The following is a 16,068-nucleotide window of genomic DNA, read 5'->3' on the forward strand; positions in this document are numbered from 1 at the left end:
TGACCCTGTAGTGGATACCGATGCGATTTTCAGTTGTGTTTGCGAGCTGTGATCCTCTGTAGTGGGGGGTCGTGGTTTTCCGGTAAGGAGTGACCCCTTCCATTCTTGGTGGACTGCTTTTTCACGGAAGAATATTTGATATTCACTTGGATTTTTATTTAGATAGGTGGTTTAGTTGCCATCTTTAAGACTGTTATTTTAGTTCACTCTTTGGACTTTTCAAGATCGTATGAGTGGTCAATTTTTGATACCACTGTTTTCTTGTGTTTATCTAAAATTTTGCTTATTTAGAGTTGTCACTGTTTTCACAGTTTTCATGCACTTTTTGTCACTTACTAGAGCGATTCTTTTTGTTTTCTAATTTTTCAGAGTTGATTGGAAGATGGATGAAGCCAAATACAGGGCAATCTTGGAAGAAAACCTGTTCGAGTCTGCAAAAGACTTGAGACTGGGGCAGAGGTTCACCTTCCAGCCGGACAACAACCCTAAACATACAGCCAAAGCTACAATGGAATGGCTTAGATCAAAGCATATTCATGTGTTAGAATGGCCCAGTCAAAGTCCAGACCTACAGTAAATCCAATTGAGAATCTGTGGAAAGACTTGAAAATTGCTGTTCACAGATGCTCACCATCCGATCTGACAGAGCTTGAGCTATTTTGCAAAGAAGAATGGACAAAAATGTAATTCTCCTAGATGTGCAAAGCTGGTAGAGACATTCCCAAAAACACTTGTAGCTGTAATTGCAGAAAAAGGTGGTGCTACAAAGTATTAAGGGGGCTGAATACTCCAATACTGATCTCCAGGACGAGGGTGATCTCCAAGATCTACAGAGTATTAAATGAGGGGACAGGGACGGAGATACCATCAAACATCGAGAAGTGGGAGAGGGAATTGGGAGCACCAGCAAATGAGGTCGAGATTAGGCAATTACTGAGGCGGGTCCATGCTACTTCGGTTAATAGCAATATAATAGAACTAAACTACAAATGCATGGCCCGTTGGTACATCACCCCCCGATAAGGCACATAAATGCCAAAGAGAAAAATCACATTTATGTTGACGCGGGTGTAACGAAATAGGGACTACGGCCCATATTTGGTGGCACGGTCCTGAAATAAAAAGATATTTTAAGGGAGATTAGGCAAATAATCAGAGAGATAACAAACATAGACATCCCTGACGACCCGTGGGGGTGCCTATTCCACGGGATTAGTATGCCAACTAAGCAATATGTAAAAATGTTGCTCCCGCACCTTTTAAACGCGGCAAAAAGCCTTTAAACCCAGACATTGGCAGGAACCCAAAAAGCTGGTGCAACAAAGTAAATGAAATTTAATATTTAGAATATCGTAGGTTCCATAACGGAGTGGGAACTGAGGAATTTGAAGAGAAATGGTGGGACTGGGTTGATTTTAAGCAAACAACAAGATTCGCAGAAATAATGGTAGCATAGGATAAAAACCACAGTAGAGGAAGTATAAGATGGACATGTAATGGGAGAGTGGGATCCGAGGAAAAGAATAGGATAGACTTGGAGCGAGGAAGGTAGATGGGGTGGGAGAGTGGGGTTGGGGGGGGTCTTTTTTTTTTTTGTCATTAATGTATTGAGAAATTGTGTATATAAATGGTACATAAATGGTACAGCGAGGTTACATCCTCGACATAACAAAAACAATAAAGAAATAATAATTAAAAAAGGGGGGGGCTGAATACAAATGCACACCACACAGATATTTATTTGTAAAAAATTTTGAAAACCATTTATCATTTTCCTTCCACTTCACAATCTATGGTCTATCACAAATCCCAATAAAATACATTTAATATTTTGGTTGTAACATGACAAAATGTGGAAAATTTCAAGGGGTATGACTACTGTTTCAAGGCACTGTATAAGATGACAGAAATACTTTAAGGCTCTGTTCACACTGTCGCAACGGGAAAGTCGCGACTTCATTGTGGCTTACTTATGGCTTAACAGACGTGAATGCAAGTCGCGATGAAGTCACCCCAAAGTAGGGTAGGAACCTTTTTCCAAGTCGCTGCGCCTTGAGTCGCACCAATTAGAATGGTTGCATTGCAGTTAATAGAGTGCAACTTGTCATGCAACCCTGAACTCTTCAAGTCGCCGCAGTGTGAACCATGCCCAAAGGACAACCATTGTCCAAAAATATTTTTTTTTCATACTAGGTATTAATGTTACATAGTAATTTCAAGGAGGAATGTTCCACCTTTGAAAAGGGGTGCTCCATTATAATTCTACCTCCAAACTGGAGGTTCTTGGGGAAAAAAAAAATCAGAAGGTCAACAGAATGGGCAGTTTTTGTGTTTTTATATTCCATATGTTCGGATCCTTTGCTGCAATCCTTCTAGTCTGCATCTATTATCTAGCTCTGAAACGCGGCCCTACACACAACAGGTGCCCCAAAGTATCTCTAAAACAGTAGTGTATGGAAACAATTGTTCTTATGGAGTACTGCTTAGAAAGCAACAGAAACGTATAACCGTGAGATTATGGTCCAGTAGGCTTAACCACCTCTATACCATTATATTGCATACCCTTACTTTTAAGGCATTTTTTCAGTTTTCATAGTTTGACTGACTATTACTCGGTCATGCAACGCTGTACCCAAATTAATTTTATGTAAATTGTTTTCTTAGACAGATATACAGTACCTTACTTTCTTTTGGTGGTATGTAATAACCACTTTTTATTTACTAAATAAAGGAAGAAAATAATAATTAAATAAAAAAAAAAGAAAAGCGGTCTGTCTTCCTTTCTATTGTAAAACAGAGAAAATATAAAAGCCAAGGCCATTGCAAACACACCCCAAATGACCACTTTTTGGAAAGTGGACACTTAAAGTGATCTTGGTTGATTCAAGTGCAAGTTTTGTGTTTAAAGCGGGTGTAAACCCTGGTGGGGAAAAAGATGTATGCATCGCATACTAGCTCATTATGAAACGCTTACCTTGGAACAAAGCCCTTCAGTGGCGCCCACACACCGCTGAGACAGCTGACATCTTCCCCGGTGTGTGTTCCAGGATCGAGGGCTCCGGCGCTGTGAGTGGCTGAAGCCGCAATAACGTCACTCCCGCGCATGTGTGTGGGAGCCACCGTTTACGGGAAGAGCTCTGAAGGCCTGACACGGTAAGTCAGACCTTCAGAGCGCATGCGCCGATAATGTCATCGGCTGCATGCACTCTGAATATCTCCTAAACTGCAAGTTTAGGAGATAGTCACAGTACCTACAGGTAAGCCTTACTATAGGCTTACCTGTAGGTACAAGTAAAAAATTAGAGGTCACTTCCACTTTAATAGAGGAAGAACCTTCCCTGAGGGATGAAATAAAAAAAAAACAATCCCACAGTCATTGGTGGTTGATAGCATTTTAAACCACTGGTAATGTTATGCTATTAAAAAAATAAATAACAGATGGCACAAACCAAGCAATAAGGTAAGAAGTCCTAATGATATAGCTAGCAGGAATTCACCCCAGATAACAACAGTGAAAAATGGTTTAATAATGCAAGGAAAAAAAGCTTGGGTATGAAAGAGAAGCAGGAGAAAAATGTCTAGAAAGAAAATGACAAAATATCAACCAAAAATACAGAAAAAAACGCATGATGACAAATGTTATAAATTAAGTTGCAGTTCAGTGAGTAAAGTATTTGATCCCCAAGCAAAACATGACTTATTTCTTGGTGGAGAAACCCTTGTTGGCAAGCACAGAGGTAAGACGTTTCTTGTGCTTGGTTACCAGATTTGCACACATCTCAGGAGGGATTTTGGTCCACTCTTCTTTACAGATCTTCTCTAAATCCTTAAGGTTTCTTAGCTGTCGTTTGGAAACTCGAAACTCCATACATTTTCTATAGGATTGAGGTCTGGAGACTGGCTAGGCCACTCCATGACCTTAATATGCTTCTTCTTGAGCCACTTCTTTGTTGCCTTGGCGGTATGTTTTGGGTCATTGTCATGCACTAAGACCCATCTTCAGTGTTTTGGCTGAGGGAAGAAGGTTCTCATCCAAGAGTGTACAATGCATGGCCCTGTAAGGCAACAAAGTCAGCCTACACCTTTAGCAGAGAAAAGCATAATGTTTCTACCTCTGTGCTTAACTGTAGGGTTGGTGTTCTTAGTGTCGTAGTTAGTATTTTTCTTCCTCCAAACACAGCAAGTCGAGTTAATGCCAAAGAACTAAATTTTGGTCTCATCTGACCACAGCACTTTCTCCCAATCATTCTCTGATTCCTTTAGTTGTTCACTGGCAAACTTCAGACGGGCCTGTAGATGTACCTTCTTGATGAGAGGGACCTTGCCGGCGCCGCAGGATTTCAATCCATGGCGGCGTATTGTGTTACTAATGGTTTGTTTGGTGACTGTGGTCCCAACTGCCTTGAGATCATTCTCAAGCTCCTCCCTGTGTAGTTCTGGGCTGATCCATCATAAACATGATTACCCCATGAGGCAAAGTCTTGCATGGAGCTCCAGACCGAGTATGATTGATGGTTATTTTGTATTTCTTTCATTTGCGAATAATTGCTCCAACAGTTGTCTCCTTCTCGTCAAGCTTCTTGCTGATGGTCTTGTAGCCCATTCCAGTCTTGTGCAGGTCTACATTCTTGTCCCTGACATCTTTTGACAGCTCTTTGGTCTTGCCCATGATGGGGAGGTTTGAATGGAAGAAAGAGATTCAGTGGACAGGTGTCTTTTTATACACATAACAAGTCGTCGTTAGGAGCACTTTCCTACATTGACAGGACTAATCGGTGTACCACATGAGTACATACTGTAGCCAGTCTGTGGGAGCCAGGAAAATTGTTGGTTGGTAGGGGATCAAATACATAGTTTACTCACTGAACTGCAACTCGATTTGTAACATTTGTATCGTGGATTTGGTTGATATTCTGTCTCTATCATTTAAAATACACCTATGATAACAATTATAGACCCTTCATTTCTTTGTAAGTGGGCAAACTTACAAAATCTGCAGGGGATCAAATAATTATTTTCCCCACTGTATATGTATAAAAGCAAGTATTAAAAATTGATTAATAAATTTAATATTGGTTATTGATGTATATATGTGCATGAAAAATGTCTTGGTTGAAAAAAAGAAATGATTGGTCAATAATTAAACGTGGTTAATTAAGTTTGCAAATATGTGCCTGTTTATGACTAGGTTAAAGTTTATCTAAACCCATGAACAAAATGTAAGCTTAAATCCCTGGATATGATGGCTGCATTAGCTTTCTTTTCTTCTGCTATTTTTTGCTTTTTTAAAGCGGAGCGGCACCGAAAAAAAAATTTTTTAAAAGTCAGCAGCTACAAATACTGCAGCTGCTGACTTTTAAAACATGGACACTTACCTGTCCAGGGCGCCCGCGATGTCGGCACCCGAGGCCGAAGCGTCTCTCCGTCCTCGGGTGCTGCCGCCTCCATCTTCGGTAAGGGAATCAGGAAGTGAAGCCGTGCGGCTTCCCTTTCCGGTTCCCTACTGCGCATGCGCGAGTCGCGCAGCGCAATACGAATGGTCCCTGCTGCCTCTGGGACCCGTGTGTTTCCCAGCAGGCAGCGGGGGGGGGAACAGGATGTGGCGTAAATACCCGCAGATTCTGCGGCTATCTACGCCGGAAGTGGGTACAGATACCTGTAATATACAGGTATCTGTACCCCCCTCCCCCCTGAAAGGTGCCAACTGTGTCACCGGAGGGGGGGAGGAATCTAATGAGTGGAAGTTCCACTTTTGGGTGGAACTCCACTTTAAGTGAGCCGCTACACTTCCTGTCTTAGTGCGACAGCATTCACTCATCGTACTGGATCTTTAGAGGAAGAGCGTTGTCACCCTAACTACTTGACCTCTGGAGAATTTACCCCCCTTCATGACCAGGTCATTTTTTTGCGTTACTTCAATTGACAATTACGAGGTCGTGCGACACTGTACCAAAAAAAAAATGATATTTTTTCCCCCCACAAATAGAGCATTCTTTTGGTGGTATTTGATTACTGCTGCCTTTTTTTTTTTTTAATTTTTTGCGCATTTTGAAAAAAACAAAAAAAAAAAAAAACAACTTTTTTTTTACTTTCTGATATAAAACATATCTAATAATTTCTTTTTAAGTCTGATTTCTTCGTAAGTTTAGGCCAATATGTATTCTGCTACATGTTTTTGGTAAAAAAAAAAATACCAAAAGGCATATATTGATTGGTTTACATTAGGGGGTCTCAACTTTTTAAGCAAGAGGCCGGTTAATTATCCTATAGGATTTAGGGTGGCCTAGTGGGAGCAGAAAATGCCTCAGCATCAGTGTCTCATCATTGATGTTAATGGGAGACATAGTGCCCTATTGTTGGTGTCAGTAGGGTGAATGGCACCCTGTCATTGGTGTCAGTTGGTGGAATGGTGCCCCAAGGACTGAATAAAGGCAAACCCAGGCCACAGTTTTGAGACCACTGGTTTATGCAAATGTACACACAGTCCGGTCCATAAATATTGGGACATCGACATAATTTTAATCTTTTTGGCTTTATACACCACCACAATGGATTTGAAATGAAACAAACAAGATGTGCTTTAACTGCAGACTTTCAACTTTAATTTGAGGGTATTTACATCCAAATCAGGTGAACGGTGTAGGAATTACAACAGTTTGTATATGTGCCTCCCACTTTTTAGGGTACCAAAAGTAATGGGACAATTGGCTGCTCAGCTGTTCCATGGCCAGGTGTGTGTTATTCCCTCATTATCCCATTTACAAGGAGCAGATAAAAGGTCCAGAGTTCATTTCAAGTGTGCTATTTGCATTTAGAATCTGTTGCTGTCAACTCTCAATATGAGATCCAAAGAGCTGTCACTATCAGTGAAGTAAGCCATCATTAGGCCGAAAAAACAAAACAAACCCATCAGAGAGATAGCAAAAACATTAGGTGTGGCCAAATCAACTGTTTGGAACATCCTTAAAAAGAAAGAATGCACCGGTGAGCTCAGCAGCACCAAAAGACCTGGAAGACCACGGAAAACAACTGTGGTGGATGACCGAAGAATTCTTTCCCTGGTGAAGAAAACCCTTCACAACAGTTGGCCAGATCAAGAACGCTCTCCAGGAGGTAGGTGTATGTGTGTCAGTCAACAATCAAGAGAAGACTTCACCAGAGTGAATACAGAGGGTTCACCACAAGATGTAAACCATTGGTGAGCCTCAAAAACAGGAAGGCCAGATTAGAGTTTGCCAAACAACATCTAAAAAAGCCTTCACAGTTCTGGAACAACATACTATGGACAGATGAGACCAAGATCAACTTGTACCAGAGTGATGGGAAGAGAAGAGCATGGAGAAGGAAAGGAACTGCTCATGATCCAAAGCATACCACCTCATCAGTGAAGCATGGTGGTGGTAGTGTCATGGCGTGGGCATGTATGGCTGCCAATGGAACTGGTTCTCTTGTATTTATTGATGATGTGACTGCTAACAAAAGCAGCAGGATGAATTCTGAAGTGTTTCAGGCATTATCTGCTCATATTCAGCAAAATGCTTCCGAACTCATTGGACAGCTCTTCACAGTGCAGTTGGACAATGACCCGAAGCATACTACAAAAGCAACTAAAGAGTTTTTTTAAGGGAAAGAAGTGGAATGTTATGCAATGGCCAAGTCAATCACCTGACCTGAATCCGATTGAGCATGCATTTCACTTGCTGAAGAAAAAACTGAAGGGAAAATGCCCCAAGAACAAGCAGAAACTGAAGACAGTTGCAGTAGAGGCCTGGCAGAGCATCACCAGGGATGAAACCCAGCGTCTGGGGATGTTTATGTGTTCCAGACTTCAGGCTGTAATTGACTGCAAAGGATTTGCAACCAAGTATTAAAAAGCAAAAGTTTGATGGAGGATTGTTAATCTGTCCCATTACTTTTGGTCCCTTAAAAAGTGGGAGGTACATATACAAACTGTTGTAATTCCTACACCGTTCACCTGATTTGGATGTAAATACCTCAAATTAAAGCTGAAAGTCTGCAGTTAAAGCACATATTGTTCGTTTCATTTCAAATCCATTGTGGTGGTGTATAGAGTCAAAAAGATTAGAATTGTGTCGATGTCCCAATATTTATGGACCTGACTGTGTGTATGTGTGTGTGTGCATATATATATAATTTTTATACTAGTAATGGCGACGATCTGCAGCTTATAGCGAGACTGCGATATTACGGTGGACTGTCAGACACAGAATGACACCTTTGACATTTTGCAGGAACCAGTGACACTAATACGGTGATCAGTGCTAAACATATGCAAGGTCACTGTACTAATGACACTGGCTGGGAAGGGGTTAAACATCTAGGGTGATCAAAGGGTTAACTGTGTGCCTAGCCAGTGTTTTTGTGCACACAATGTGGTGCTTTGACTAGTGGAAGAGAGGGATTCTAGTCCCTGCTTTGCAGAGACACATGATCGCCCTTTCCCCCTGTCAGAACTGAAATAAGCCTTGTTTATCTTTCCTATTAGCAGTGTGTATAGCAGTCTTTTGACTTCTATCGGCGTCCAGCCGAGCACTGGTTAAAGCATGTAAGAGGAGTTTTAATTCCTTTCTGACTGTCCTAAGAGGCTGCATGACCCCTGACCCTCTGTCTGAACACTGCTGATTGGCCCTGTGCCGATCACATGCAACCAACCTCTTAGCAATACACACCAAACTGAGCATATCAAACTGAGCAAGTCTCTGTACTATCAGGAGATGGATTGGGAACTGTGGAAGAAGGGGAGGATCAGCCTTTTTACACAATGTACAGGATTAACGCCTTAGGTTCCATAGTGCGTACAACAAGCATGCTTTACTGCATATAGAGACTGATTTTACTGATTTGCGTTTATAACACTTTAAGGCATGTTTACAGAATACTTCCAATTCTCCTCTTCACCATAACATGGGGGTTTGTGGTCCACATATGTACAGTAGCTGGAAACCGTGCTAACTGATGAGAGTACAGGAAATTATCAGCTTACACTTTGTTTTTTTTTTAATAAGTGATGTATATTTGACTCAATTATCTTTTATATTGATCTGTTTTCTTTGTTTTTCTTTTTTTTTCTTCTCGCTGTACTACATCTTAGAAAAAGGGTACACATTCAATCAAGCACAGACTTGCTCAAAACAAGATAAACATTTTGGAGATTATTTTTTTTCAAACATACCTAGTAATTATGCTATTTACTTTTAGTTTCACATTCATTCATTTATTTCTTTCTTACTTTTTTTCCTATAGGAGCGAGTTCAGAAAAGCTTCCCTCACCCCATAGATAAGTGGGCCATTGCTGATGCTCAATCTGCACTTGAGAAGAAGAAGCGAAGGAATCCTTTATCTCTCCCTGTAGATAAAATCCATCCTTTACTAAAGGTAATTGAGAAAACAAAGGAATTAGACTTTATGCATGAAAATCTGGAAGTTCATAGTATGCAATGGGGTTTATTTAATAAAGGCAAATCCACTTTGCACTGCAAGTGCACTTGGAAGTGCAGCCTCTGTAGATCTGAGGGAGACATGCAAGTAAAATAAAAAACACCATTTTTGCTTGTACATGATTGGATGATAAAATCAGCAGAGCTTCCCCTCATTTCAGATCTTCCCCTCAGATCTAAAGCGACTGCACTTCCAAGTGCAGTTGCAGTGCACTTGTAGTGCAAAGCGGATTTGCTTTAGTAAATTAACCCCAATGTCTGTATAAACCTACATTTTACACACCAGATGGGAAAGAGGATATGTAGCATGAAGTAAGGTGTCTATTCACCAAAAGACAAGTAGGAAGGTCCTCTGTTAAGTTGGCCATAGAGGGATCGAAATTCGGCCGGTTCAGCAGGGATCCATCGATCCATTTCTGTACAACCTGCTGGTTGAACAAAAGAATAATAAATTGTGTATCTCCTACCTTAGAGTTCCACTCCATGAATCCTAAAATGCGCATGCACAGATTACTGTACAAATTTGGCAATTCAAAAACTGACTTAATTCACATGATTATATATGGGGGAGCTTCATCGCTGGAGCTGAGGTGAGTATAGTTCCCTTTTTTAAGTCCAGTTAGCCTATAGTTCCACTTTAATTTTACTGAATAGGGATGTTTTTCATATTTTGCTAATAGGGAAAACTTACATTGCAAACTACAGGGTTCATTTATTTTCAAGTTCCAGCAGTGCAGGTAAGGCAGAAATTCTCTCTTTCTGAGGAAATGCTCCTGTCTACCTCATGAGTTTTAAAGTGGGATGAATGCTTCACATAATGAGAAAGTTGAGTGTTTTTTCTGTATAAGCCTAGGTTCACACTGGTGCATGTGATTCGCACCGCATTCCTTTTCAAATCAAGATTCTTTGCAGTGCGATTTGAGCCCATTTATTTTGTATGGCTCAAATCGTACCGCACCTGCACGAAAAAGGTGCATACACCTTTTTTTTGCCACACTGGAATCGGATCCAATTTTGCCAATCGCACTGCATTTTGTGACCTGATTTTTGGGATGTCGTTAACTTAACTTTGACACTCAGAGGTTCACAGGAATGGAGTGCGATTGTGATGCGGTGTGGGAAAAGCACAGGAATCGCTGCAAATCCCTTACCGCATCATTATAAACCTAAGCTAAATGGATCAAGTGATAAATGCAACCCCTGATGCACTGGTAAAAAAATATCTCTTTAGAGCTTGCACAGACACATAGGGTAGGTTTGCAGAATAAAGTAGCAGATGAATACTTGCTGGCTGCACTAGTAGGTGTTTGCTTTGATTGCTGATGGTTGTGGTTATGTCAATATTTGTCATTGGGTGGCTTCTGCCCCTTAGTTTCTCCAGCAGCGGGGGGTGCCCAGAGATGTCAGTCAGTGCGAGGAAAGTGACGGGATCGGTCGGGCTCAGTGGGCGCCGGGTTTTTTTTCCTTTCCTAAAGGTGTTTTCGGCCATTGGTCATCTTGATTCACATGGACCTGCATCATTGGACAATAAGATTGACAATGGGTGTAGATTAGGGGACATTTTTTGAATAAACAACTTGTCAAACGTTTGCATGTTTTTATTACTAGGGTACATTTTATTTTTTATATTTTTTTTGGTGAATAAATACAATGTACGCCATACTCCTTCACAAAGGGGGGTGTTATCTGGGAGCCCCCTTATTATTGAAGGGGATATCCAGATTCCGATTAGCCCCCTGCCCATGACCCCTTCATCTACCAGGCCAGGGTTGTGGGGAAGAGGCCCTTGTCCTCATAAACATGGGGGCAAGGTGCTTTGTCTGGGGGGTAGTTGGCAAAATCACCCCCTCTCCCATGTTGAGGGCATTTTGCCTGGTAAAAGAGGTGAGGGGGCCGCACATTTATCCACCCCCCCCCCCCATCCTTCTTGGCCTACCAAGCTGCCTACTCAAATAAGGGTCTGGTATGGATTTTGGGGGTACCTCATGCCATTTATTTATTTTTTATCATTGGAGTTGGGTCCCCCCTAAAATTAATAGCATATTATAACAATCCATAAAGCTTGTTATGGATTGTGAGGGAACCCCCATGCAGTTTTTTTTTTGGTTCTTAAATGTCCCTGCTTCTTTGTTTACTTTCGCCTGTCAGCCAGAAATCCTCAGCTGACAGCTGAATGAGAAAGACAGGGATAAGTCAATGGTTGTTAAGATGCTAGCAGGTGCCGGGACAGCAAAATGTTCCCAAAAATGCACTGAAAAATCATGTACATGTACATTTGGTGCATTTTCATTGCATTCTGTGTGGCCAAAATCCTACTACAACTGCACCAATGTAGAATATGTATCTTTTCCAAAATGTGTGAACTGATGTGAATGGGGCAACACTGAAAATAGCGTGACTTCCATTGTGCGATTCTGTGCGACTGAAGTAGCATCTCAAATCGCACTGAACCAGGCTTTTTTTTTCCTCTAAATTCCAGCTCCCCCATATACCAGTATAGCATTAATGTACTACTTTTGCAAAAATAAAACCATCTTCATGGATGCTACTCTATTACTTCTGCCTTACTTCCTGATCAGACTTTAGGTCATGAATTGACTGTGGAGGCCATTGAAGTACAGTGAACTCATTTTCTTGCTGGAAGTAGCCATCAGAAGATGGGTACACTGTAGTCATATAGGGATGGACATGGTCGGCAACAATACTCAGGTAGGCCATGGCATTTAAACAATGCTTAATTAGTACTAAAGTGTTCCAAGAAAATATCCGCAACACCATTACACCACCACTACCAGCCTGAACTGTTGATACAAGACAGGATGGATCCATGCTTTCATGATGTTTACACCAAATTCTGACCCCACCATCTGAATGTCGCGGCTGAAATCGAGACTTGTCAGACCCGACAACGCTTTTTGGTTCTTCTGTTGTCCAATTTTGGTGAGCCTGTGCGAATTGTAGCCTTGGTTTCCTGTTAGCTGACAGGAGTGGCACCCAGTGTGGTCTTCTGCTGCTGTAGCTTATTTGCTTCAAGGTTGGATGTGTTGTGCATTCAGGGATGGTATTCTGCATACCTTGGTTGTAACGAGTGGTTATTTGAGTTACTGTTGCCTTTCTATGCTCTCAAACCAGTCTGCACATTCCCCTTCTTACATCAACAAGGCATTTTTGTCCACACAACTGCCGCTCACTGGATATTTTCTCTTTTTTGGACCGTTCTCTGTAAACCCTATGGTTGTGTGTGAAAATCCCAGTAAATCAGCAGTTTTTGAAATACTCAGACCAGCCCTAAATTGATTAAACCGCGCTCCTTCCCTAATAAAGTGCAAACATGCAAAAGTGGTTTCAACTGAGCACCAACATGATAATATAATAATATGTGTATAAAAAGTCCGAACACAAAATAAGTTCAGTAGTGCAAATAGTGAATATTCAAACAATGTATCAACTTCTTCAGATATTGTACACAATCTTCAAATCCCTGCTGAACAGTAGATACATTTGACTGAAATATCTTCCACCACCATCATCTATCACACATCCTACTCACCAGACTTCCATAACCCCTATTACAGGTAGTCATAAAGCACGTATGGGAGTTGTACACAATCCCAATGTTGATCCCAGTGTTTAACCGACTTCCAGGACACACACACCAAAGTGAATCCAGATCGTTTGAGCACGTTCCCAGGAACAAAACGATTTGAAGGGAGTTGTCCAATGGTTAGTGGGAAAAATTAAAAAGAAAGGGCTTCCATAGTGAAGTATGTCACAGTTTTATTCCAAAAAAAACAGATAAAAACAGCAAATTCTTGCAGCTTAGAAATCCATGTGCATGGAAACACCGTGGTGTGTTCCAGCTGCACTTCAAAAACAGCGGAGATAACTTATCACAATCAAGCACCCTACCGGTTTCATTGGTACACACCAACGTCTTCAGGGGTCATGTGATCATGAACGTCAGGTCCGCTTTTATACAAGTCTACCTGTTAAGGGATGTCCAGTCCGGATCAATCCTTTCATACTGCTCAACAAAGTATTGTAGAAACATACCAAAACTATAGAAGACCTTAAAGTCAAAGAGATACTCGCTGAATTATTCAGAATTTCAGAAACATATCAATGCCGTTAGGCTCCTGCGGCCTCTCTGCAGCCACTTCGTGATGTCCTTTTTTCCCCACAAATAGAGCTTTCTTTTGGTGGTATTTGATCACCTCTGCGGTTTTTATTTTTTGCACTATAAACAAAAAAAGAGCTACAATTTTGAAAAAAATACAAAACTATTTGTTACTTTTTGCTATAATAAATAACCCCAAAAAATGTAAAAAAAATATTGTCTCAATCAGTTTAGCATAATAAATTCAGGTGCGCTACTAGTGTCTCAATGGTTAAAGTTGATCTTCAACTCAAAACTTCTAAATATTTGCTTAAGTGACAAAAAATAATAAACATAAGTGAATTCCCAAAAAAGGAAATAACAAAAATGTGTTGAATCAGTGTATCAAACACAAATATGTATAAAAAATATGTGTTTCAATATAAATAGTCATTCTTTATATTAGTCGGATAGCTGATCCTTTTGGTGTCTGAACTTGCTGACAAGGTGATATATAAACATGCTGACAAAGCGGTAACATAAGGGGGGCCGCTTACCAGATAAGTTGGACCCTATTACGGGGTCTTTAGAGCCTCACAGGTACCAGATTCTGGGCAGGAACGGCTGCTTAACGGCTTCGGATCCGCCTTGGCTTATTACCGAGCACCAGGATGATCTCACCTCGACCGATGCTACTGTGTAATCTCAGATGTCTCCAGGGTTTTACCGATGCCGGGGCTTAAGGGCTCAGACAGCTGATTTCATCTGCGGTTAGGAATCTGCCCCGCGTACCTCCAAAACACTGGAATGCCGTATCCCAAACTTTGCTCCTGTGTGATCCCTCATTAACAAGTTCAAAAAAGGATAGAAAAAACTTCTGCTGGCTGAGCCCTTAAGCCCCGGCATCGGCAAAACCCTGGAGACATCTGAGATTACACAGTAGCATCGGTCGAGGTGAGATCATCCTGGTGCTCGGTAATAAGCCAAGGCGGATTCGATGACGTTAAGCAGCCATTCCTGCCCAGAATCTGGTACCTGTGAGGCTCTAAAGACCCCTGTAATAGGGGTCCAACTTATCTGGTAAGCGGCCCCCCCTTATGTTACCGCTTTGTCAGCATGTTTATATATCACCTTGTCAGCAAGTTCAGACACCAAAAGGATCAGCTATCCGACTAATATAAAGAAGGCCTATTTTTATTGAAACACATTATTTTTGATACATATTTGTGTTTGATACACTATTTCAACAAATTTTTGTTATTTATTTCCTTTTTTGGGAATTCACTTATGTTTATTATTTTTTGCCACTTAAGCAAATATTTAGAAGTTTTGAGTTGAAGATCAACTTTAACCATTGAGACACTAGTAGCGCACCTGAATTTAATATACATGGCATAGAACTAGATATTCGAGTTCATTTTTTGGTTGCAGCACTTTATGTCTATAGTCGTTTGTTCACATTTATTGATTTTATTATCACTGTAGGTGAATGAGGATAGCGCAGATTGTACTGGGTTTAGGTTCTCAATCAGTTTAGGCCAATATGTATTCTACATATTTTTGGTAAAAAAAATCGCAATAACCGTATATTGATTTGCGCAAAAGATTTAGCGTCTACAAAATAGGGATTAGATTTATGGCATTTTTATTATTATTTTTTATTTTTACTAACAATGGCGGTGATCTGCGATTTTTAGCGGGCCTGCGACATTGCGGCGGACAGGTCGGACACCTAACTGACATTTTTTACACTTTTTTGGGAACCAGTGACATTATTACAGTACTAAAAATACTAAAAATTTTATACTAAATACTAATACTATTAATTAATAATTAATTAATACTAATTAATTAATACTAATAATTTTCGGTACTAAAAATATGCACTGTTATTGTACTAATGACACTGGCAGGGAAGATGTTAACACCAGAGGTGATCAAGGGGTTAAATGTGTTCCCTGGGTGTGTTTACTAACTGTATGGGGGACTGCGTCACTGGGGAAACACACAGACCCGTCTTCCTGCATAGCAGAAAGACCGGATCTGTGTGATCTCCCCTGTCAGAACGGGAATTTGCCTTGTTTACACAGACAGATTACCGTTCAGTCACTGCGGGAAATGATCGCGGGTGGTCGGCGGACTTAGAGCCCGCCCCACCCGCTGATTAACTCCCCCGCTAGCCAGTGGGCATGCGTGTGTCCGGCGGCACGTGCACACCCACAAATCGCCGTGTACGAGCCGACATGCAATGACAGCGATTTGCAGGATCGAGCCACATTGCCGCAATACAACTGCGGCGGCTGGTCCTTTGGTTAATATTGGGATCCACCCAGATATGGACCAGCAACTAGCTTAGCCTCTTAGTGCTCCACTGAGTGGCTGAGCCAGCTGTTCTCGCTCCCTCCAAAGCCCAGCACTCCAGCGAGCATTGGACAGAGCAGAGAGCCGGTGCCAGATAGTCACCGCTCTCTGCTCAGAGAAGATCCTGAACTGATCGGTCATCGGTCATGTGAT

The 16,068-nt window shown here is 41.2% G+C and overlaps 1 protein-coding gene across 1 annotated transcript in view; it reads left to right on the forward strand.

The window, feature by feature from the left end:
* Positions 1 to 16,068, forward strand: part of SOS1 (SOS Ras/Rac guanine nucleotide exchange factor 1) — a 519,460-nt gene that overhangs the window by 123,564 nt on the left and 379,828 nt on the right. Inside the window, exon 3 of the mRNA XM_073627668.1 lies at positions 9,265 to 9,396. Coding sequence (XP_073483769.1) covers positions 9,265 to 9,396 — 132 coding nt within the window. The remainder of the gene's footprint in view (positions 1 to 9,264; positions 9,397 to 16,068) is intronic.

The sequence above is a fragment of the Aquarana catesbeiana genome, linkage group LG04 (genome assembly GCF_042186555.1).
Source record: "Aquarana catesbeiana isolate 2022-GZ linkage group LG04, ASM4218655v1, whole genome shotgun sequence".
NCBI classification, from domain to species: domain Eukaryota; kingdom Metazoa; phylum Chordata; class Amphibia; order Anura; family Ranidae; genus Aquarana; species Aquarana catesbeiana.